Source organism: Mesoplodon mirus, assembly GCF_964341445.2.
Source record: "Mesoplodon mirus genome assembly, chromosome: 13".
Taxonomy (NCBI): Eukaryota; Metazoa; Chordata; class Mammalia; order Artiodactyla; family Ziphiidae; genus Mesoplodon; species Mesoplodon mirus.
The window spans coordinates 6,746,969-6,771,737 of NC_138989.1; the positions used below are offsets into that span (position 1 = coordinate 6,746,969).

The 24,769-nt window shown below is 52.4% G+C and overlaps 1 protein-coding gene across 3 annotated transcripts; it reads right to left on the bottom strand.

The window, feature by feature from the left end:
* Window positions 1-2,190: 2,190 nt before the first annotated feature.
* On the bottom strand, window positions 2,191-20,036 carry KMT5A (lysine methyltransferase 5A). 3 transcript variants are annotated; one of them, XM_082640337.1, is made up of 8 exons: window positions 19,959-20,036; window positions 14,785-14,906; window positions 13,521-13,677; window positions 10,004-10,223; window positions 9,527-9,614; window positions 6,606-6,665; window positions 4,783-4,973; window positions 2,191-4,051 (listed from the first exon to the last, which is right to left on the bottom strand). In XM_082640337.1, the coding sequence occupies exons 1-8, from the start codon at window positions 19,966-19,968 to the stop codon at window positions 3,841-3,843; spliced, it is 1,059 nt and encodes a 352-aa protein (XP_082496463.1). In that variant the 5' UTR covers window positions 19,969-20,036; the 3' UTR covers window positions 2,191-3,840. The 3 variants fall into 3 exon arrangements, with proteins under 3 accessions (XP_082496463.1, XP_082496464.1, XP_082496462.1); XM_082640338.1 differs by lacking the exon at window positions 19,959-20,036 and adding an exon at window positions 15,175-15,494; XM_082640336.1 differs by lacking the exons at window positions 14,785-14,906; window positions 19,959-20,036 and adding an exon at window positions 15,175-15,461.
* Window positions 20,037-24,769: the final 4,733 nt, after the last annotated feature.

The window sequence follows — 24,769 nt, forward strand, 5'->3', positions numbered from 1 at the left end:
TTGCTATGTGTTGCTATGACAGGAAAAATGCTACAAATTATAACATTAAGATGCTATGTTGCTATGTGTTGCTGTGACAGGGAAAATGCTACAAATTATAACATTAAGATGCTATTGATTTTAAGGCTCATCCTGATTTCAGCAACGTTAAAATGTGGAAAAAAATAAGTGCATTTAGCAATCAATGAAATACAGTCTGTAGATAGCAGGAGACTACACTTTGCAAAGAAACTAATGAGCCAGCTGAACTCACCTATGAGCCTGTCTTCTTAGTGAATAACACTGGCTTACTGAACGTGTTTCCCTGCTGCCTGGATTATCTCATTTATTCCTATAACATCTGAGGAGATGGGGACCAATACTAATCGTCCAGTTTACAGATTTGCAAACCAAGGCTCCAAGAGGTTAAAGTACTTTACACAAAGTCATGTAGCTGGGAAGTTACTGCCCAGAATGCACACGCAGGCCTGATTCTAAGCCCTCGGTTCTTATCTGTGACGCTCTATGTACCCGGATTCTCCAAAAAGTGCAAATATTAATAACGAGTGCAATTTATTGTATGCCTTGCCCACACCTATATATGTTGCCTCACCTTATCCCTATGGGATGGGCGTTATATTTATTCCCGTGGTTCACCCAAGCAAGTGCCAGCACAGTGGGGCTAAGGGGCTTGTCTAAGGCCCTAGCTGGAAAGTGATAAAAGTGGGACTTGAACCCAGGTGCCAAGGCCAAAACCACTCTGCCTCCCAAGAAAAGTCGGCAACGTTCAAGTGTCTGATCCAGAATGCCATCTCAACAGCATCCTAGATCGGGGGCTCCTGACTCCTGTAACCCCGTGTAACGCTGCAACCCTGACTGGTTGCTGCCCTCTTAACAGCAGGGAGGGAGGAGGATTTCTGCACCTTGGAGGTGAGAGCTGACTTGGGAAACGAACCCGAGCATCCTGACTTCAGAACCGCAGATGGCTGGGGTGTGGCCGTTGGAGTGCCAGAAGCTAAGTTCTTGGAGCCGGGCCCAGTGTGACCACAGACAGCAGAGACACGGCCGCTCCCACACTGCAGGCTTCCAACTCCAAACCCAACCCCAGGAGGAGCAGGCTTAGAGGCAGTATCTATCAGTCCTGGGCACTTGTAAACAGTGAATGATAGAAAACCACCCCAAATTTTCATCCTAATAATAGCTAACACTGATTACCGAGGATCATCTATGTGCAAGTACTTTTTATGTCTTAAGCTCATCCAATCCTCACCATCACCCCGACACAAGCACCACTATCATCTTCATGTCACTGAGGAGGAAAGTGGCACGCAGGGCGGTCAGGTAACCTGCCCAAGGTTACACAGCTGCTAAGTGGCTGGAACCTGAGGTTCTGTTCCAGGACTGAGCACTTGGCCACCAGACCACACTTCCCCTCCAACGTGAGGAGGTAGACATGATGACTGAATCCTGTGGAAACCCCTGCAAGGCAGGTGGGCAGAGGCTATTCCGAACTTGATGGACAAATTTCAGAAGGTAAGTGATTTGTTCAGGGTGACAGCTGACAAATGCTTAAAGCTGATAGACGCTGGGAATGTATCTTCTGCCTGTAAACCAAGGACTCTACCCACAGTCCCAACCTGCCTCTAATGCCTGGGGCTGAGGGAACTAAGCCTCTCAGGGGCGGGTGGTGGTGTGTGCCGTGGGGATGGCGATCTAGGCTGGCGGGGGGCGGGGAGGACACGACGACTTCCAGCACCATTGAGACGGCTACCTGAGAATCAAGTCTAGCGCGTTAGAAACAACGACAGTTACAACAGCTAAAATGTACGCTACTTGCCAGGCACTGTTCTAAGGGGGCAACATGTTTAACTTTTAATCTCCACAAGCAACCTCTGGCCACCCCCCACATGATAAAAACGAAGAGACTGTCCCCTAGGAGGACAGTCACCAAAACTGCTTCACACTGGTGTGTGGCCCTTTGTAAAATAAAATGGGAATTCCCTGGCAGTCCAGTGGTTAGGACTCCAAGCTCTCACTGCTGAGGGCCAGGGTTCAATCCCTGGTTGGGGAACTAAGATCCCACAAGCCATGCAGTGTGGCCGAAACAAAAAACAAAACCAAAAAAATGCAACCTTTTTTCTGCCTCTGCCTTGTAAAAAGCAAACAAACAAAAAAAAAAACCACAAAAAAACCAGAATGACACGTGTAGCCTTGCCTGGCAATAAATATTTTAATTTTCATTTCATTTTTATGATGACATAATTTTCAAGTTTTTTTTTTTTAAATACAAAGCTAAACCACAAACAGGTACAACCAAGACATTTTATCTCACATTGACACACTCCCATCGGATCCTCCTCCAATTCACTGACCACTGACCAGGCAAGTGTGGGGTGGGGGGGAAGACTTTCTTAGGTAGCACCGTCGTGAGACCGGGGCAGGGGGCACTGAAGTTGAGGACAGGCTCTCATACCTGTCTCCATTCACATTTACCTGGGAGCAGGGGGCCAGGAGACCCCACGTCACGGCTCCAGAGCCCCAGGCCCCTGAACTACAGGTTAACAGGAAGTGGGCATCAGCTCCCCTTTGGGAGGAAGCTACCTGCTCTCCCTGCTGTCACAACTCGAGGTGAAAACTGTACCCTTAGCCGTGGTCCCTGGGCCGCTGGGCCTGCCTGCTCCCCTGCACGCCAGCAGCTGGGGTGGGGACCCTGCATTTCGGGGCTTGTAGGCTCACCCTTTGGTTCATGGCTGCATCTTCACAGGAAGGACACCAGGGGGCCTGACAAAAAAAAGCCTTGACAGCAGGTCTGGAACTTTCCACCCAGCACAATCAGGTTGGGGCGGGGGTGGGGAGGTGGGGAATTGGGTAAGTCATTTCTGGTCACATTACAAAACTTTATTTTTGATTAGAATAGTGTACCATCTCAAATCTCTTCTACAGAAACAAAACCAAGAGGGAGAAAAAAAGCCAAACTAAAAAAAAACCCCAAACAAAAACGCAGCCACGTCACTCACTTCAAGACCTATATACATGTAAGTTGTCTTCTGTGGTTACTTTTTTTTCTTGTTTTTTGATTTTTATTATTTTTTTTAAAATAAGCTCAGTGTTCACATTTCTATAAAGAAATTAACCCAGTTTCGGGAACCCCTGCCCGGCAGGGCTAGGTAAGCAGTGCTTGTCCCTGCCCACATCTGCTTTGATTCCCCGCCCTGATGCTTCGAGGTGCCCAGAAAAGCGGCAGCCCGTGGAAGAGTAAATCTAGGCCCGGCCCGTGAACCACCGGGTCAGTAAGCTTTCGAGAAAGCAGAGGGGAAGACTATCTTACTGTGAAACCTTTTTAAAAAATATTCATACACTTCCATGTGCGCCTGTCGAGATGTCAGGAAAACAAGAGCTTGGGAACATCCCGTCCAGGCCGTGGGGAGGCAGCTCTTCCTCGCGCCCGCCTGGCACTGGGACGTCGGGGCTGAGGAGGGGAGGGAGTCCCGGCTCCTCGGGTGGACGCAGGCGCATCGCCCAGCTTCCTAGTTCATGTTCGACTCTTTCCTCTAAAACCTGTGCTGAGTCTTTGACTGCATGCACGGGAAGCACAAACGTTCAACTTGTATGCAAAAAAGGTACAAAAACAACCAGAATATAAAAGTTTTGGTAATATAAGGCCATCTGTTCAAGTCCACCTTGGAAACCTGTAACAGATATTTAAATACTACAGTGAAAAGGCATCTTAATATACTTTTTTAAAAACATCTGAAGTAATCTGCTAAGATTAAATGTGTAAAAAAAAAAAAAAAAAGTCAATTCCCTTTGAGGGCACTTTGTCCATTGAGGAAGGGAGGCGGGAGGGGAGGGGCCGTGGGGTTAATGCTTCAGCCAGGGGTGGGCTTCGATGGAAGCCCGGCTGCGGTCCCCATAGTCATACAGGAGCTCCTCCCCAGCCTCGATGTCGCGAGACGCAATGAGGATGAGGTGAGGCACGCCGTCGATGTCGTGCAGTTTGGTTTGGCAGTTCCCACATTTACTGTGATTGATCAGTCTTCCCAGGCGATTTGTCTCTCTGGTTGCATCCACGCTGGTGGGGAGGGAGGGCGACAGAGGATTACACTGATAAAGAGGGTTCTGAACCCAGTCAGAGTCACGCTTGCTCTCAGCTCTGGTGGGACGGTTATTTAGGGCCACGTTTTTTGGGAAAGCGAAGTAACTCAAAAAAAAAAAAAAATCTTTAAGAGCCCAGAGAGGTGCCCGGTGTGGGGTATCTGAGGCAGGGGGCAGGCCTAGGCAGGAATGCAAAAGGCTCTTTGTGGAAGTTCTGCATAATAAATAAGTGAATAAAAATCCACTCTGTTGACGGTGGGGGGAGGCCGGCGGGTGTGGAGGCGGCCAGCACATGGGAACGCTCTGTACTTTCTACTCCGTTTTGCTGGGAACCTAAAGCTGCTCTACAAAGTACAGTCTATCAAAGAAAAAGCAATCAGTGACACTGCCACACTGGGGACAGAGAAGTCAGCAATTCCCAGAGCTGTTCTGGCCATGGGTCCCAGAGGAGAGGCCAGGTGAGCCCCTACGCAGGCTTTCACGAGACTGGTCTACGTCTTGTCCCACGAGACGGCATCCAGAACCGCTCCGATCCCCAACATTAAACATGGGAAGTGGGGCAGTGGGGGAGCTGCATCACAGCTTTGAAAAAAGGTAGCAAGAACTAAACAAGAAGCTGGAGCAGGAGAGTCAGGATGCCCTCGGTGGCCCTCTGGCTGGACCTCTGCCGGGGTGGGGAAGAGCCACTCGAAGCACTGGGGGACTTACCAGTAGGTTTTGCTCAGATACTGAAAATAGTACATGTAGCAACCCGTGGAGGGGTCTTGCGCGTACAGAGCCTCCCGCTTCTTGGCGTCGGTGATCTCGATGAGGTCCCCGTGGTATTCCACCACAAACTCGCCCCGGGAGAACTGCTTGGTGGCGATCACGCCCCTGCCTTTGCCGTCAATGAGGTCAATCTGTTGGGTGGTGCCAAGAGGGAGGGTTGGTTCGTAACAGCAACAAACGCCACCGTGCAGGGCCGGCTTCCAGGGGGCGGGAGGCTTGCACCGGGATCTTTGAACAGCTTGACTACGGCAGGCCATAACGTTCACTCATGTCACATGTACAGTGTGATGGGTATTAGTCAACATATACAGTTGTGCAACTATCACCACAATCCATCACCCCAAAGAGTTCCCTTGTGCCCATCTGCAGAGCCTTGTTACGCCAGATCCTGAGAGGTCTGCTAGGTGGGTGCTGCCCCACTTTGCAGGTGAGAAAACGGGGTTAGAGAGGCAGCGTCGTGTCCACGGCCACAAAGCTAGGAAGCAGTGTAGCTTCCTACACGTGGACTCAAGTCCACGTCCTGGCCTCTTCGGGGGAGCAGTAGGACCCAGTGTTCTGAGTCTCTCCTTTATCCCATAATTAACCCTCCTGGGTTTCTCCTCACTCCATTTTAAATGGAGATGGAGGGTGATTGCTTGAGGGGTCCAGACTTAAATTCAGATCCCCCTAGGGCAGCGGTCCCCATCCTTTTTGGCACCGGGGACCAGTTTCCCGGAAGAGAATTTTTCCATGGACGGGGGTGGGGATGTGCAGGAGGTGATGCGAGCGATGGGGCGGGGGGGATGCGGCTTCGCTCGCCCGCCTGCTGCTCACCTCCTGCTGTGCGGCCCGGCTTCTAACAGGCCGGGGACCAGTATTGGTCATGCAGCCCAGGGGTTGGGGGCCCCTGCCCCAGGGAATTCCCTGGCGGTACAGTGATTAGGACTCCGAGCTTCCAATGCAGGGGGCACAGGTTCGATCCCTGGTCAGGGAACTAAGATCCCGCAAGCCGTGCGGTGTGGGCCAAAAAAAAAAAAAAAAAAATTCAGATCCCCCTCCATGGTGGGTGGAAACTGAAGCTTTCCAACCCCTGGGTCCTAGTCCAGGGCCATCTGGCCACCACTATGGAGACTTGCTCCCCTCTCATCCACCCAGGGTGTCTGAAATATACGAAGAGAAAAGCAAATCTCCTGGGCATTGCCATTTCCCAGGAAAACAGTCTAGAAAAATTTGATCAGTTTGTCCTTTTAAAAGTTTCCCTAAGCATCATGCTAAATCAAAGAAGCCAGTTAAAACAGGCTACACGTTCTATGATTCCATTTGTATGAAGCGTGCAGAATAGGCAAACCCATAGAGACAGCAAGCAGACGGGCAGCTGTCAGGGGCTGAGGGCGGGGAACGCGAGTGCAGATGGGTACGGGGTTTCCGTTTGGGAAGATGAAAGAGATCTGGAACTAGACAGAGGTGATGATCGCACAACTGTGACTGTAGGATGTACTTCACTGTACACTTGAAAATGGTTACAATGGTAAATTTTATGTTGCATGTTATTTCATTGTAACTTTTAAAAAGTTTCCTCAGGGTAACATCTCATGTTTCCTTCGTGAGGCATTCCCTTTAACGATACTTTTAGCATCTGGTCCCTCGACAACCTGTAACGGCCCGCCTGGTCACAGTGACCATCAGGGGGTTAAAGCAGCGCAGCTCCTACGTGAGCCTCTGCGCCAGGGAAGGTGCGACTTCACAGCCGTAACCTCCACGCAGCGGGCCCTGCGGCCCCTTACCTTCATTCCTTCTTCTTTCCCACTTTCAATCAATTCGTCTATTCTTTTCCTTTCTTCAGACTGGGTGGGGAGGAAAGGAAAAATGAGACGTGCATCAGCATTCTCTCCGAGGCCATGCCAGGAGCCCCGGCCGCCCGCAGGTCACTTGCAGTTGGCCTCCAGGGCATCGGTCCCAAGGGATGCCCAGGCCCCCAAGCCCCCATCCTTTCCTCACTGCCCATCTGAGGCGGACCATTCGCCACCTGGGGTTTAAAGAGGCCAAGAGGGAGACAGTGGTGGCCCCAAGGGCAGAATCAGGCTTGTGGCTATGTTCTGTTTGGCCCACGCAGACTTTTAAAAAATATCGAAATTGCTGACATCTAAAAATCAGGACTCTGACTTCATACGACACCAGCCAGGGCTGTTCAGAGGCTGCGCCCTTCAGACGGGGTGCGTGTGCCCACCGCCTGTTCACTGCGGACTCTTCTGGCCTAGAACAGTGCCTGGCACACAGTGAGCCCTCAAAGCAACAACGGCCCCCCCGCCACCCCACGTGCACACACACAGCTACCTTGTTAAATGATGCATCAGTTACAAGTGTGCAGAGATAAATGGGAGTAGTCGTGGGAGAACTGGGATAGGCGACGGGGGACTTTCCTGCCGTGACAGAACAAGGCAGAGGAGACAAGCTGATGAGAGCTGGGGCCATGGAGAGGCCCTGAACGCACGGCCCTGAGTTTCACTCTGGAGGCTCGGGGGTTTGGGGCATGTGAGCAACCGGCTCTGAGCGTCCTAAAGAGGATTCTGGCAGCAGCCCACGGGGGACCCAGGGCCTGAGCAGGCGGGAAGGGAGCAAGGTGTGAACGAGGGTGAAGGCGGCGAACAGGAAGGAGGGACGGACTCGAGACGTTCCCAGCCGGAGTCAGCAGGCTGCCCTGCACATCAGGCCCGGCGCTGGGCTGGGCTGGGCTGGGCGGCAGCTGACAGCCAGGGCACCGTCAGCACTGCAGTCCCTGCCCCAGTGCTGGCCGTCACCCCATCCACAGTCAGGCCAACCAGAGAAGGGGCCCCCCAGAGAAGCAAGGAGGGATTCAGGGCATCTCCCCAAGGCCCAGTTTTCACCCTCTGGCCCTGGCCTTGGACCCTAGACCTGAACCCGGACCTGCCTGCTCCGTCTCCAGCCACAGCGAGGTGCCTGCGGAGCTCTTTGTCTCACCCCCGCTGCCCACACCCAGCCCCGGGCCTCGGTTTCGGCCGGCCCCGGAAGGCAGGCAGGTCAGGCCTGACCTCACCCCTGAGACGAGGCCCAGCTGCCCCGCCCTCGGGCTTCACCTCTGCGGTCAAGAGACGCCGCCGCCCTGGCAGCCGCAGCCCCAGCAGCCCGGCCAACAGCTGCCTCGCCGTCCTGGCCGGCGACCACCTGGCCGCAGTGCGCATGCGGCAGGGCCAACACAAACGGCGGCGGGCACAGCGTGTCTCTCCCTCGCCACTGGCTCTGCGTCCAGGGACAGCGTGAGCTTTACTGTGCCGCCTGCTGCTCGCTGCCCGCCTGCTGCAGGGTCCAGCAGACCTGCGGCGCACCCCGCTGCAGCCTCCACTGCCCCGACAGAGAGCCCCCGTTGTTGTTGTTTTTAATTAAAAAGGCCAACTCAGCTGCCCCCCCGCCCCACAGCCCAGAGCGGCGCCTGGTGGAGCCCCAGGCTCCCTGTGTGGGCGCGGCGGCTCTGAGCGGGGCTGGGCGGCGTCCCCGGTTCTGGGGGCTGGCACCGCCTCGCCCTCTGCAGTGCTGTCTCTACGATGACCTCACACCGCCTCCCGCTGCAGGCAAACAGCTTGCAACAGCTTGTTCTTGGCTGAAAGACACTGCCTTTCTAAGGAAATAATGCCAAAGCTTCTCTCTAGGGGGAAAGATGGACCTCCCCCCCTTTTTAAAGGAAGTCCTGCCAGTTCAGAGGTGGGGGGCGGAGAGAGGCTAGATCACCATCTGTACAGCCACAGCTCTCACATCAAAAGGCTGAAGGGGTCTGTGCCGGTTGAAAGGCCAGGGCCCCCACCTCCCTTGTGGGGGGCAATCCTGAGCGCTACTCCCAAGCCTGCAGGTTATTCTGCCGCCCCCGGGGTGGGAGGGTGGACAGAAGCAGCCGGGGGCTGCAGGGCCCGGCCACACCCTGGGTTTCCCGAACAGAAAGGCAATAACCACACCTCACTGCATCAAATATTGATCGACTGTGCACAGCTCGGCACTCTGCAAACACGGCAGGCGGGGGCCTCACAGCCCAGTCAGCCTTCCCGCCTGGTTTTCGCACGTTCTGAGGGACAGTGGCTGGGTGGGAAAGAGCAGAGAGGGGCCCCGGGAAGGGGCAACACGGGGGAACAGTGACAATAGTTAACAGGTGCTCAGTGCATACCAGGCACGGTTCTAAGTGTTCTATGTGCATTAACTTAAGAACGTAGCCCTCCCAACAACCGCACACGGTACTACTTTATTATCCCATTTTATAGACAGGACAGAGAGGCACAGAGCGGTTAAGTAACTGGCCCGACGTCATACAACCAGGAAGTGGTTCCCAAGCCACTGCTCTTCACCACCTCGAGACGTGAAACTTCTGGACAGCAGAAAAACAAGCCTCCCAAGAGCATGCAGCCTTCATGGTCCTAGGCTCCAGTGGCCCTGCCAAAGCCACTTTCGCGGTAAGTCCTGACTTTCCAGGCCACATGCTACAGGTGACAAGGCTCCTTCACAGAGGCATCGTAACTAAGCTTCATGGTGACCCAGAGCGTTATGACGACCCCCACTAGACCAAGGAGAATATCGAGGCCATGGAGGCCAAGAGACTTGTCCCAAGATGATACAAAGCAAGCTCAGGCTGTGCACGGCAAGCACCGCCCACTGGGATGCCCTGCCCCTTCCGAGAGCTGGAATCAAAACCACATGACTCTACCTGCAGCTCAGCTTTGCTCTTCCTGGAGCTCCTTCGAACAGGGTAGAAATCTGTGAGTTTACGATTCTGCTGCGTTTTTCCTTGAGCTCTGGGGTGAGAAAGGAAGAAGACAAAACGAGTATTAGCACCGAGACCATACTCACGTCCAGGAGGCACACAACCCCTGAGCAGCAGGCTCCTTGGAGACTATGTCACTTCAACACCTCTGTCCACTGTGGCCCAGGGTCACTCAGGCTCACCTGCCCACGGGGGCCTCAGAGAGAGTATCAAAGACAGGCTGCCTACCCTTGGTGGGGAGCGGGCCCCTGACCTCTGGACCCGTGACAGACCAAGATGCTGACAAACAGTGGTGTCCCCGGTGGCAACTCAGGAATCTGAGTCTTGACGGCTCAAGGGGCTGAGAGGGTGGGCGGCCTCACCCCGGCTGGCACCGGGCAGGCTGCCCTGGGTTAGGGGTGGCCTCCAGGGGGCACTTACTTTTTCCTGGGAGCCTGTTTGGCCCTGACGGGCTTTTTCAGGGCTTGCTTGGCGGCAGCTGCATTAGGAGAATCACAAGACGAGGTCGGGGTTTTGGGAGGTTCTGTTGCTTCAGATTTTTGGTTTGGAAAAGGGGCCAGGGGGCCTCTCCTGGCGTCTTTGATTTTCTGTTCCTCGGCCTTCATGGAGCTTCGTATTGCATTCCCAGAGTTTCTTTTCTCTGTGGGCAGAGAGTGGGGAGAGACAGGCTGACTCTGGACCCACCGGCTCCCACTTTCCAGCCTTCAGCCACATGCTAAGACGGGCTTGGAGAGAAGAGAGGGGTGGGGCGTGGTGGGCAGCCATGCCCTTGGGCTGTTAAGCCTGGTGTCCACTAACCAGTATCTTGGGCAAAGCATCTGGCTTTCCTTTTTGACCCAGACACTGGGTGCAGCTTTTGGTCTCCTGCATCTTTTTTTTCTTTTTCTAGCTTTGTGAGGTGTAACTGATAAATACAATTATAAGATATTTGAAGTGTTACACCACGATGAGTCCACATATGCATTGTGAGTGGACCCCTCTCATCAAATTAATCAACACATCGGGGCTTCTGCATCTTGAGGGAAAGAGCCCTTGAAGCAGAAGCACCACGGCCGGCAACACTGGCGTGAGGGCTCGACCAATGGCTTTTCAGGAAATGGGCTGCAGACCCCAGGGAAAAAAGCTAAATTCCTAAAGGGTGGGCCAGTGTTGGTGGACAGGAGTAAGGCAATAAAGCAGAACCTCTCCCCAGCAAAGACCTCTTCCCCAAGAGCTAGCTGCCTGGCGTGACTCATTTCAGACTCGTTTTCTTTTTTTTTTTTTTAATTCCCTGTTCTAACAGGGTCGAAGCCCAGTGTTCACAGTGGTTCCCAGCTCGGTGCTGCGACACCAGTCAGTGTGTTGTGAGGGACGTCGCCAATGACTTGTTACTAAAAATAGTTGTGGAGCACCAGTGTTGGGACTATTTTTTTTCAACAAAGATTTTACTCTTAACAGATAATTAAATAATACATTGCTGGTGGGAATGTAAGATGGCGCAGTCACTTTGGAAAAGAATTTGGCAGTTCTCCAAAATGTTAAACATAGAGTTGCCATATGACCCAGCAATTCTAGTTCTAGGAATCTATCAAGAGAATTAAAAGCAGATGTCTACACAAAAACCTGTATATGGACGTCTGCAGCAGCTTATTAATAATAGCCAAAAAATGGAAACAACCTGAACGTCCATCAAATGATGAATGGGTAAATAAAATGTGGTACATCCGCAGGATGGAATATTATTCAGCCACAGAAAGGAACGAAGCACTGACACAGGCTACAACACGGATGAACCCTGAAAACATCATAACAAGTAAAAGAGGCCAGACACAAAAGGCCGCGTATTAGATGATTCCATTTATGTGAAATGTCCGGAAGAGGCAAATCCAGAGACAGGAAATAGATTAGTGGCTGCCTGGGGCTGGGGGAAGGGAGGAACGGGGAGTGACTGTGAATAGGTACAGGGTTTCTTTCTGGGGTGATGAAAATGTACTGGAGTTTAACAGAGGTGATAGTTGCACATATCTGTGAATATGCTAAAAACCACTGAGTTGTACCCTTTAAAACAGTGAACTTCAGGATATCAGAATTGTATCTCGATAAACAAAAGAGAAAAATAAATACATCAGCACCCATCCAGACCATCCTTGCTCCTTGTGCGCCCTCCTGGGTGGAGGTACGGCGTCGGGCGTGACCCTAGAAGTGGGTGGTGCTCGTGAACATCAGCTGACATGTTGAGTCTGCATCAAGGCAGGAAAAAGGTCTAGGATCATGGACAAGAACCTGGACGTTGGGGTCTCCTCCAGTGTTCCTCCAGCCCCCAATTCTGACTGTTGCCACGTAGTAACACTACGAGTCAAATCAGCTAGCTTGTGCCCTGTGTCCCCATTTAGGACAACCTACATCCTGCCCCGTTCCAGAAGGGATGTGAGACTGGCTGAGCACCATCTCAAAAGAGCCCCTTCCCCGACCCAGCGTGGTGAGTGCTGTCCTGAGCGCTGCCTACGCTGAATCGCGGGGAGGGGCAGGCCGTGATGCTTGCGGCCCAATGGAGAACAGGCTGATGTATGGAGCGCTCACAAAGCCAGCCCCCACTCCTTTTTTTGGCCGCACTCCATGGCTTTTGAGATCTTAATTCCCCCGAACGGGGACTGAACCCGGGGTCCAGGGGAGTGAAAGAGCCGAGTCCTAACTCCTGGGCCACCAGGGAATTCCCTCACAAAGCCCACCTGCACCTGCCCTTTAACTCGTCTTCAGAATGGTCCTGTAGGGCTTCCCTGGTGGCGCAGTGGTTGAGAGTCCACCTGCCGATGCAGGGGACACGGGTTCGTACCCTAGTCTGGAAGGATCCCATATGCCGCGGAGCAGCTGGGCCCGTGAGCCATGGCTGCTGAGCCTGCGTGTCCGGAGCCTGTGCTCCGCAACGGGAGAGGCCACAACAGTGAGAGGCCCGTGTACCGCAAAAAAAAAAAAAAAGCAGAATGGTCCTGTAGGACTCCTCTCTCTCCCACTGTACACAGAGAAAGGAGGCTCAGAAAAGAGTAGCAAACTGCCCACGTCCCTTCCTTTCATAAATGGCAGAGCTACGATTGGAACCTAAGTCATATGAAATAACGTCACCCTAGGTACCAGGGGGAATCAGGCAGAGGGCTGGCTCCTGCCCCTGGGTCTCAGATCTGGCCCAGAGGTTGGGCTACCCCATCCCTTACGGCACTTTCTGTTAACGAGTACAAAGCTTCCTTGTACGGAGCTGCTGAGAGCCAGAGTTCTGTTTCTCTAAGGCAAGGTTTAATCAGAAGGGAGCACGGTGAATTGGGGAAAGCTCACGTGCATCGGCGCCCCCGCCCCACCCTCAGCTTTAAAAGGGAATATTTGGGTTAGAGCAAGATTTGTAAGAGGTCTCAGCATGTTTTGCAGGGCCAGACAGAATTTTCAATAACCATTCATTTTCTTGCTCAATATTTTAACCCCATATCTCATTCCAGAGTATGATGCTCCAGAGACTAGCACTGAACACTTGAGTAGGAAGAAACTTTAGAACTGAGGTCAAGGCCAGCTCATAAAAGGGAAGGAAATCAGTTCCTTAGGTTCACACGACTCAGCGGGAGTGCAAGCGCCTGGTCCGAACAACCTAGACTCATAATTTCTGTACTTTTAGCACCTGTGAGCCTCTCTAACAGCAGGCCAGGTGCCGTATCTTTGCAACGTGGCAAGATAATCAAGCCTGAAGGACACGCTAACTCTTGTGAAAGCAGGGAGAACCTGTCAGACCAACAGGGCACACGCCCTGGAACAGGCAGCTCTTTCCCCCTTGTCTGTGTTTCCTAGCAGCAAGACAAAACATGGTTCAAACCTTTTGAACTTTGGCTTGAAAAGGCTGGATAAAAATTTAGCACATTATTGTGCAGGACGCGAGCCCACCAGCTGTGGTCAGAACAGGGCCGTTTCAGAGGCTTACCGTCGCGTTTCCTGTAGATTCCAGCTAACGGCTTCCCCTGGCATTTGACTTCGTGATGTGCAACTGAGTTCTCTTCCTGAAGGGGGGAACGCATTCCAGAGCATTTGTTCGGGCTCATGTAGGTATAGATCTTTGATTGCCCGGTAAATACATTCTCCTAAAACGACAAATGCATATTCTGAAAGAGGCTTGAAGAAGAAGATCCCACAAGATTTAGGCAGACAAGGGGGCAATCAGAATACAAAAGACAAAAAATAGACAACATGTCTCAAAAACTGGGCTACTAGGCGAAGCCAGCCCCAGCAGAGAAGTGGAAGGTTCAGAATCCCCCAGGTCCAAGTCCGTCTCTAATTCCATTCGCTAAAGGGGGACATCTGGCCAGCAGAACCAGCCGTCCACAAAGGTCTATATAAGAAGGAGGCAACCTACCCGTAGCAAGGAGGTCAGAAGGACCAGGGTAAACAAGGTCGGGACTGGAAGGGCTGGCCTAGTGCAGGAGCCGACTGCCCTGGCAGGAGCTGCAGGGACTCTGGCACAGAAGCGGGCCTCAGGGAACCTGATCAACCACTTCTCAGTCCTGAGGTCAGCTGGCAGGACTTGCCATTACTGCCTGAGCCTTCTGTGTGCCCAAGCCTGGCCCCTCTCAAATCATGCAGCCCAGCAGCCTCCAAGGACTGCGGGACTGGGCTGCGGTTGAGGTAGTTCTCTCGGGCTAACTGGGGGGTGCAGAGCTAACGGAAAAAACGCCTAGAGCCGGAGCATTTAGGGCGGTTACTCGACTGCGGTGGGCAGACCGGTGGGGCGGACAGGTCACTGCTGGTGTCTCTGGGTGTGCGGCCTCTCCTCTGAGTAAGCAGAGACGGGAGGAGGGCCTTCCCAGAAACCCTGCTGAGCCTTTCTGCCTGGTGAGCCATTCGACACCAAGTCAGCGAGACCCCGTGACCTCCCCGAGGGCCCCGGGCAGGCCCCGCACACTCTGGGAAGGCGGCCACCACCGGGGTGGCTGGGTCTCGGGGCATGGAAATGCCATAAAGGCACAAACTTTTCCGAGGTCAAACACTGCCAGGGTCATGGCGGATCGGGTGTGGACGCCACTCCCAGGCAGGCAGCAGAAAAGGAAGCTGCCCGGCCGGGCGCCCCGCCCGCACCCCCGCCCCAGGGCCGCGGGGGCGCCCACGTGCTCTCGGAGCGGGGTTGGCAGGGGCGCCCTGCCGCACGGCCCCTCGGGGCGCGCCGAGCGAGTGCGGGGAGGGTGCCTGCTTACCCCGTTGGTGCGGGGCCTCCCCGGGCCCCTCCGCTCCACCATCTCCGGGCCCGGGGCCGTCGCTGCCACCGCCGCCGCCGCCGCCGCCGCCTCCACCGCGCGGGGCTTGGACATCTTCCTGCCTGGAGAGGGGGACCCGGGGGAAGCGGGGGAGGGGGCGCTCAGGGCGCGGCGGGGCGGGGAGCGGGGCCGCCCGGGCCGGGCGCCGCGGCGGCGCCTCCCGCCGCAGCCATGTTCCGAGGGCCCGGCGGCGGTGGGCCGCCCGCGCCGCCGGGAGGACGGGGCCGGCCGGCGGGGCCGGGCCGGGGCCCGAGTCGCCCTCCCGCCGCCCGGCCCGGCCGGGCCCCGCGCGCCGCCCGCCCCCCGCGCGGCCGGGCCCGACACACCCACCTGCAGCCCGGCCAGGCCCATGGCGGCGCGCCCCGCGCCCTCGCCCTCGCCGCCGCCGCCGCCGCGGCCCGGCCACCAGCGCTGCCGCTGCCGCTGCTGCTGCTGCTGCCGCCGCCACCAGCGCCGCCGCGGCGCCCCGGGGAAGGGCCGGCGGCGCCCCACGGCGCCCCCTTCCCCCATGGTCTGCGAGGCAGAGCCCGGCACCCGCGCGCCGCGGCAGCCCCGGCCGGCCCGGGACCGAGGACGCAGGGAGGGAGGCGCTGGCGGCGCGTCCTCCGCGGCCCGCCCGCTCGCCGCTGCCGCCACCCACCGTCCGCTCCCGGCCGGGGAGGGGCTGGCAGGGGCGGCGCTGCGAGGCTCCTCCGGAGCGAGGGAGGGAGAAGGGGAGGGAACGAAGGAGGGCGGGCCCCGCGGCCGCGAGGAATCCCGACTCGGGCGCGCCCCCTCTCGCGCGTCCTCAGCCACTCGGGGAGGAAGGGGTGGGAAACATGATAATGACAGCCCGGGCTCTCGGCCGGCCCGGCTCCTACTCTCGCTGGTCAACGACTATTTCGGGAGACCCGTCCGTGCCAGGCGCAGTCGGCAGCGGTGAACGCGACAGGCGAGATCCCTCCTGTGTGCCCGAGCCTGTGCTCAAGGAGTGTTTTCCTGGGTATTTAACCTTCCCGGCAAGCCCCTGGGGGCCAGGTCCTGTGGCTAACCCGTTTATGAGGAGGATACTGAGCTTCCAAGGAGGTGCAGAGGCTTGTCCAAAGCCACAGAACTAGAAAGCGATCAGGTCAGGTGTCAAACCCAGGCGGTCTGCACCTGACCGGTCCGGACCCTGGGGAAATAGAGCCAGGAATTATAACGGTATGTTTGCTGGGTGCTTCTCTTGCATACCTTATGCCATTCAGACCTCACAACAGCCCTTTGAAGGTAGACACCATTATTTTCTCTTCCACAGACATGGAAAACAACCTCGGAGAAGTGGGGAGCTTGGCCAAGTTCTCAGAACTAGAAATAGATTACCAGGCCAACAGACCAGAGCCTACACTCCCGGCCACTAACTTCCAGGTTACAGGTGAGAAAATAAACATGGAGGAGCAAATGGTGTTGCAGAGGGTTTAGCAAGTCACCCAAGTCTCCTGTCCACGAGGAAATGTCCTGGGAGGCAGGGGTTCCAGTATACCTTACTGCCCTGAACCACTGTGCTGTAGCCATTAGGGTTTGAAGACCCATGGCCATAAGAGTCCCTGTATTTGTGCAGAGTCATAATGCAAACAAGACACCTTGGGGCATCTAGCCTTGGGTTATGGCCTGGGAGGCAAAGATTGGGTATCCCTCCCTGCATCTGCCCCAGAGGTGCTTTGTGACCATAGCCAAGTCCCTTCCCCAGACTAGGCCTCAGCATCCTCCTGGATAAAAACTAAGAACTATGGGGCTTTCCTGGTAGCGCAGTGGTTGAGAGTCCGCCTGCCGATGCAGGGGACACGGGTTTGTGCCGCGGTCCGGGAGGATCCCACATGCCGCGGAGCGGCTGGGCCTGTGAGCCATGGCCGCTGAGCCTGCGCGTCCGGAGCCTGTGCTCCGCAACGGGAGCGGCCACAGCAGTGAGAGGCCTGCGTACCGCAGAAAAAAAAAAAAAAACAAAACTAAGAACTATGAATTCCATAACGTACCCAGGGCACCTTTGACATCCACAGATAAACTAATAGCTGTCACTTTAAGTAGCTGCCTCCCCTTAGAAGGGATAAGACAGTGGATTAAATGCCAAGACAGTGCTCAGGACAACACCTCCCAAATCAGCTCGTGCTTTAGAATCCTTCAGAGCAGGGCTGGGGAACCCCTGCCATACCCATCCAACCACTGACTCCAGTGGGGTAGGGTAGTCTGCCCACTTGAATACCCAAGAGACTATGCAGAGTTAGGATTCTCAAGTGACACTCTGACACCCAGGTTGAGCCATCTGAAACAGTGTCTGTTACCTCTGCAGGCCAGAGAAGGTTTGTAGTTTGTTGCCAAACTGTCATGGGAATCATGGTCTGGAGGCAGGAAGCAGCTGCTCAGATCAGCTTGTCCATTTCTCATACTATTTTAACTCCCTCGCCCCCACTACACACACATACTCAGGGCTATAGCTTTCTCCATCATAGCCCACAAAATGCAGGGGATACATTAAAATACAAGTCTAGCACCCATTTCTCTCAACTCTGCAGCTCTAGTAGCTAGAAAATTTAGTTCAAATCCTTCCGTAAAGTTTCAAAACACTTTGTTTTGTCTGTACATGAGGTGTTCATATGTGCATAACAAATACATATACCCAGTCACAGAAATAAAAACTCTTAATGTTGCCCAGGGTCTCACAGAAATAGAATCCAACAGCAATGATACTAATAGCTTGCACTTACTGAATGTTTACTGTGTCAGGCCGTACAATAATGCATTATTTAATTTAACCTTCCCAACCATTTATGGGAAGGTACTATTCTATTTCACAGATGTAGAAATCGAGGCTTGGGGAAAATAAATCACTTGCCTAAGGGTCACATGACTGAGATACTGATGGATATGAGGATACTTCAGCATAAAAAAATGTATATTGCTTTCGTCAAACTCGGACACTAAAATACCAATTCATTCATTCAACAAGCATTTATTGACTACCTACTGTGTTCCAGGCCCTGTGCTAAAGACGCAACAATGAACACAGACAGATGGAGCACATTGAGGCCAGAGGGGTGGGTAGGCCCCTTACAGGCCAGGGTGAGGACTGTAGATTTGATCCTAAGAACAAAAGGGGAGGTTAGGGGTGGAAGGAGTGGTGAGAGTCACATGATAAATATCTGTGTTCTTGGGGATCACTCTAGCTGCTGAGGCACGATAAATTGGAGATGGTCACAGTGGGAAGAGGGAGACCAAGTATGAGGCCATCTGACAGTGGCAGTAGAAATGGGGAAAAGTAGATGGACGGATCCTGCCCAAAGTAATATCCTTGAGGCTGTAAATATTTACACGATTGTAAAACTTCAAAACCAGAGAGGAGTTACCCGGTATCTGAACATTTTGTTCATGTGACTCCGCAGGGCTCTCAACGTGAACTACAAGTTAGGAACAAAGACCTCTTTTCTAGAAGAAAAAGACTGACCCTTCATTGGGGGGGGGTGGTCATGTGAGTCACTGAGAATCACTAACCAGTACATTACAAAGGTGATTTGTAACCTGTTATGGTAGAAGCTGGGAACACTCATCTTCACTTTGGCTAAATAAGGGAGGTAGAGTGGAACAAACAAAGACACAGAATGGCCAGAGTCTGGACAGTGACTTTGGACTTCAGCTCCCACCTCTGAAAAATGGAAGTAATGGTTTGTAAAGATTAACTGACATAAAGCACCTGGCCCTCAATGGTAATTATTACTTGCCCATATTAAGTATTTAAGTATTTCAATGGCAAAGTGGTTCACTTTGTTTCCCCCCACAGATTAATTAAAGCAAGCTATTTTTTTTTTAATGCACTACTGTTAAAACAGGTAGTTTAAATGATTTTGCTGTGATGGGAAAAATGAATCAGGGAAGCATAGCTTTATTAAGATATGTCAGGTAAATTAGTCAGATATTATTAACTATACTTTTAGATGCTTAACCCTTTTCTGAAGAAAAATATTTAAGGCATCTTACTTTTCTGTGTGGACTGGGTTATGAAGCTCTTTAACATGAAGTTCACTATGCCTCATTTCTTAATCATAATCTAGGTAAATCTTGTCCCAAAAGACCGTAAAGGGATGCTGGGAGAATAAATGATGCACCTGGGTGCAGGGGCTGAAAACAAAGAAGCCCAATAAATATGTGCTGAATGAATCCTTATTTTATTCATTATGATCGCCGCAGTGAGCATACTGCATTAACTAACGCAAATTCCTACTAATATGTAATACCCTGAGAATTTTGAGGAAAATGTAAAACCTCAACTTATTTCTTTTAAATAATAATTCAAGTGAACCATCACGCTCAAGTTTTTGCATGAAGGAGACACAGCGGCTGGAAATGACCAGCGGTTGTTGATCACTTTGCCGCATAACGTGGGTCTTACTGTCCTGACAGCAAACTAACTGCGAAGAACTTCAGGCAGAGACATCGTCTCCCTCGCGGCTGCACAAACCCACCCAAGCCATCTCCCGTGGGCAGGAGTACTGATCAGCTGCGGCGCGAAGGGCCACCCCGGGAGGTGCCAGGGGACCTGTTTCACCCCAAAGTGGGCCAGCGGGGCCCGTCCCCGCCCCGGCGGCGCAGAGCTGACTCAGGGAGTGGGGAGGGAAAGGAAGGCGCCTGCCGCGGGGTCCACTCCGACGCGCTCCCCACCATGTAGGTTACCGATCTGCGCCCTCGCCTCGAGGTCACCTCCTTTCCTAACAAGAGAGAGCCCTTAAGCAGGCGAAGCCTCGCCCTCCCCCCATTTGTATCAATGACAACCATTCCCTGGAGGTGCCCTGCGCTTTAGTTTCCAAACAGCTTTGACATATGGCCCCATTGCGTCGGGAGAGGCAGGCCACCAGGTGCTCCCACTTTGAAGAGGGGAAACCGAAGCACGGGAGTGGGAGGGGTTTCTGGGGGCTTCGGAAGCGAGGGTGGGGACCAGGTGGGGAAGGTTCCGCAGCCCCTCCCCCCCGCACCCCCGCTTGTCCCCGCGCTCCGCGCGAGCAGCCGGCAGGAGAACACCTCCCTGCCGCAGCTCCCGCCACCTCGGTCCCGCCTCCAGCGCGACCCCCTATCCCAGCTGCCCCGGCGCTGGCCACCCGGGCCAATACCTCTAGCCATGGCCGCGCTCTGTCACCACCTAGGATCTCCCGGGAAACGCAGCTTTCGAAAAAAGTTACAACTGTGGCCAACTGCTCCGCCGGCCCCCGGCGCTGCCCTGATTGGCGCCGCCGCCCGCCTTTCCCCAGGCTGCCCGCCGTGATAGGCGAACTCGAGAGGGAAAGCCCGCCCTTCTCCCCTCCTCCCCGGCGGGGGCGGGGCAAGCGGCCGCACTTCATACAAACGCTTTCAGGACAGGTCCCAGCGGAGGACGTGGGAGGGGGTTTAAATTTTACCGTGTTCCCACGTTGATTGGCTGCGCTTTAAGGACATCCGCGCTGCCATTGGGAGGCCCCAAACTCCGCCCTCTCCCGGTGCTGCAGCTCCGCCCCAGGGAGATTTAGTCACGCGGCTGGAGGCCCGGCCTCGGATTAGACCCATTCGGGACTTCCGGTTTTTCGGGCGTTTGACCGGAACCCGACCTTTGACCCCTCGATCTCCCCTTATGACCTGGGAAGCTTAGGTCCCAGCTGTTTAACATCTGCACCATCTTGACCTTTCCAGCAGTTTAATACATTCATTCCTAAATTGAAAGGTTTATCGAGTCCACTCTTACAGTATTCAAAACCCGCGGGCACAGTTCTTAACCAACTGAGTCAGCCTCGCTGAGCCACAGCGATCCTAGCCCAACATACCCCAACCGTTTCACAGATGGGGAAAGAGAGGACCAGCAGGAACAGGTAACTAACTTGCTGCCCAGTGTTACCCAGCAATTTAATTGCAGGTCCTGGATCAGTCTTTTGACTGTTAGTCCACTAGAGGGCTACCTCAACCCCACGGAAACAACCGGGCACTTTCTCCACCCAGGGGAGCTCGGTCGTAAGGCCCCAGAGAAACACAGGTGTCCTGGGTATTCTTTGCTTTGAACACAGGTAAGGTGTCCAGTTACAGCTCTTCCCTGGGGACCCCTCCTGGACATATGAGGAGAGGTCACTCATCCATTCTCTCTCTTCGGTCCCCAAGAAGATTTTGGAATATCCACCATTGCCCAAGTACCCTACCATTGCACCAGTAAAGTAGGAGAGCAAAATAAGGTGATATACGTGAAAGCACCGGGAAAAGTAGGAAGCAACACTTTTCTCACTCACTGTGTGCCCTTTGGTATATTGTTTCAGCTCTCTGTCCCTTGGTTTACCCAGATGTCAAATGATGGAGTCAGCTGTGATCTCCAAGTTTCCTTCCAGCTTCCATAAATACAGAGAGGTTTTTACTTTCTCTAAAATGCATTAATTCAACATTTATTGAGCTGTATACCTGACACCGTCTGGTTCCCCAAGGATACAGTGGCGAATAACACAGATCCCTACATTTTTCAGGACAGAAACAAACAAAAAATCACTTTTTAAATATTAAATAGTGATTAATGTTATGGGTAAAATGAAAACAGGGAATTTTACAGAGTGTGAGTGGGGAGATCATTGCTTCTATGGATTGGTGAAGTCAGAGAAATCCTCTTTGAGTTGGTGGCTTTAGGTTATACCCTAAATAAGTGAGTCCCCAAGGGAGAGGGTACTTGTAGGTAGAGGGAATAGTGAGCGCAAATGCCCCAGAAGTGGGAATAAGCTTGGTTGTCTGGGGAAAGAAAAAGAAACCCAATGTGATCAGAACTGAGTGTATGCTGAGAATGGAGGGGATCAGGCTGGGAAGGTAGGCAGCGATCACATAGGCCCTTGAAGGCTGTGCTGGTCTCTCAGCTCCAAATTCACTCTTCTCCACCCTGCTCTGCAATATTTGGGCTGCAAACTGTAGTTCACCTTTGTCAGCTAGTGTTAGGTTCTGTCAATAGGCGAGGCTACAGGGAGACTGGAAGGCAGGGGGAGGGACTCACTCCTGCCCATTTGCTTGCTATTCCTGTCAGGGTAAGTAATGACATTTTGCTTCTGACAGGCCATTCGGTTCATTCTCCAGGCTTTTTCCAGAAATAGCCTCAGCGTGCTACCTCAGAAGTACCAGCAGCAGCCCCTCTTCAGAGTTCTGAGCCCCAGCTTTGCAGGGCCCCTCCCGTAAGCCCTTGAAGGGCCAGTGCCAACGTCATGGTGCCCCTTTCTCAGAGGCATAAGAACCAGCCCTCCAGGAATCCTCTTCTGATTCTTCTCCTCTGCTAACCCCAAAGGGTCTCTTTGTTCTCCAGCCCTAGAAATGGGAGCTGCCTCCTGCAGTTATTATTAAATGACTTCAGTGTTCCCTTTCTGCTTGTTCGGTCCTCCACCACCTGGTTAATGAATTTCCTATTTTAAATTCTGTTTTCCTGACTGGACCCTGATGGACACAAAAGCCATTAGTAAGGACTGAGACGTTTATCCCAAATCTGATAAGAAGCCACTACATGGTTTTAAGCCAAGGGTAGATGGATAGATTGGTCAATCTGAACAGCAATTTTGCAAACAGTTATGCAAACAGAAGGATTGCAAATAGCTACAGTTACAGTAATCTGCATTGAGACTCGGGATATAGGAAAAATGTGACATGCTTCAGGACTGCCTGCCTGCTTACCGATCTCCATTTTCCTAACATGCCGTGGGCGAAATCTCACCAGTGCTGAGATGACTTTCCTTACTCTAGGGTTATCTTTGAATTAATATTTGCTCCAGGCTTTTGCTATTGTTTAATACTTTTTTATTAGCATCAGTTCTTTTTTTTTTAATGAAAGGTTTTTTAAAAATTTATTATTTACTTATTTATTTTATTTTTATTTTTGGCTGCGTCTGGTCTTAGTTGCTGCACTCCAGATCTTCGTTGCGGCACGTGGGCTTCTTTCTAGTTGTGGCGCATGGGCTCTGTAGTTTGCGGCACACGGGCTCTCTCACTGAGGTGCGCAAGCTCAGAAGTTGCGGCGTACGGGCTTAGTTGCCCCGCAGCATGGAGCATCTTAGTTCCCTGACCAGAGATTGAACCCGTGCCCCCTGCATGGTAAGGCGGATTCTTTACCACTGGACCACCAGGGAAGTCCCAGCATCAGTTCTTAAAAGGTTCTACCGAATGGGACATGTATTCCACAGCTGGTGACCACTGTGATCTACTAATTCCTTCCATTCATCTGTGAGTATAAATAATATACATACCTTTTCCTATTATATGTATGTGTGTGTATATATATAAATATGTATGGATGGATAGATAGATATACACAGGTACATAAATATATAAACTTCCCCCATATGTATATATACACGTACATGTTAATATGTGCAATATCATATATACAATGTATGCAATATACTTGGAATGCAAGCGAGAGTAAAACAATACTCTTTCTACCTCATGGGTTTATTGTTAGAATTAAATGACGGAGGGGAATTCCCTGGCAGTCCAGTGGTTAGGACTTCGCCTTCCAGTGTGTGTGGGGATGCGGGTTTGATTCCTGGTTGGGGAGCTAGGATCCCACATGCCTCAGAGCCAAAAAAACAAAACATAAAATAGAAGCAATATTGTAACAAATTCAACAAAGACTTTAAAAATGGTTTACATCAAAAAAAAAAATCTTAAAAACAAAACAAAACCTTTAGGGACTTCCCTGGCCTTCCAGTGGTTAAGTCTGCGCTTCCACTGCAGGGGAACATGGGTTCAATCCCTGGTCAGGGAACTAAAGATCCTGCTTGCCACATTGCGTGGCCAAGAATATATAAATAAAATAGAGAAGTTAAAAAAACACTTTAAAAATTAGTTTAAATATATACATGAACCTTTCAAAATTGCATTTTAATTAGTATCTGTATTGGTCAACATTGTTTTTTCTTTTTAATTTTTTAAAAATTATTTATTTCATTTTTTATTTATTTATTTTTTAATAAATAAATTTCTTTATTTATTTGGCTTTGTTGGGTCTTCGTTGCTGTGCACGGGCTTTCTCTAGTTGCGGCAAGTGACGGCTACTCTTCGTTGCGGTGCGCGGGCTTCTCCTTGCGGTGGCTTCTCTTGTTGCAGAGCATGGACTCCAGGCACGCAGGCTCAGTAGTTGTGGCGCACGGGCTTATTTGCTCCGCGGCGCCCAGTCAAGATTGTTTTGGATTGCAAATGAGAGAAACAAAGCTCAACTTAGTTTAAGAAAATAAGGGAGGAGTTCCCTGGCAGTCCAGTTGTTAAGACTACACACTTCCACTGTAGGGGACACGGGTTTGATCCCTGGTCGGGGAACTGAGATCCCACATGCTATGCAGCCAAAAAAAAAAAAAAAAAAGGGAGTTTATTGTCTCTCATAACAGAAAAGTTCAGGGTATGAGTAGCTTCGGGCATGACAGGATGATCCAGGGACTCAAAGGATATCATCAGAAGATCATCAGGGTTTAGTCCCTCCCTCTTTCTCCCCATCCTGCTCTTTGCCCCACTGATTTCTAGGTTGGCTTCACAGACCGGTCTCCAGCTCCACATCATGGCCTCTGCCCCCACTTCCCAATGTTATTTTGGCAAGGGAGTGTCTTTTTACTATTTTTTTCAGTACAAAGTTCTAGAATTGAAACTCACTGGCTGGCACTAAACCAATCAAAGTGGCCTTGACAGTAGATCCAGTATTCCAATTGGCCAGACCCAGATTACATGCTCTACCCTGGAGTGATGTATGTGAGAGAATGTTAGCCCTTTCCATACCACATGGACTTTGAGAGGGCATGATAAATTCTGAAGAAAGAGAGGTGGATTCTAGGGACTTCCCTGGAAGTCCAGTGGTTAAGCCTAGGGCAAGAAATACACAAGGTGGGACTTCTCTGGTGGTCCAGTGGTTAAGCCTGGGGCAAGAAATACACGAGACGGGACTTCCCTGGTGGTG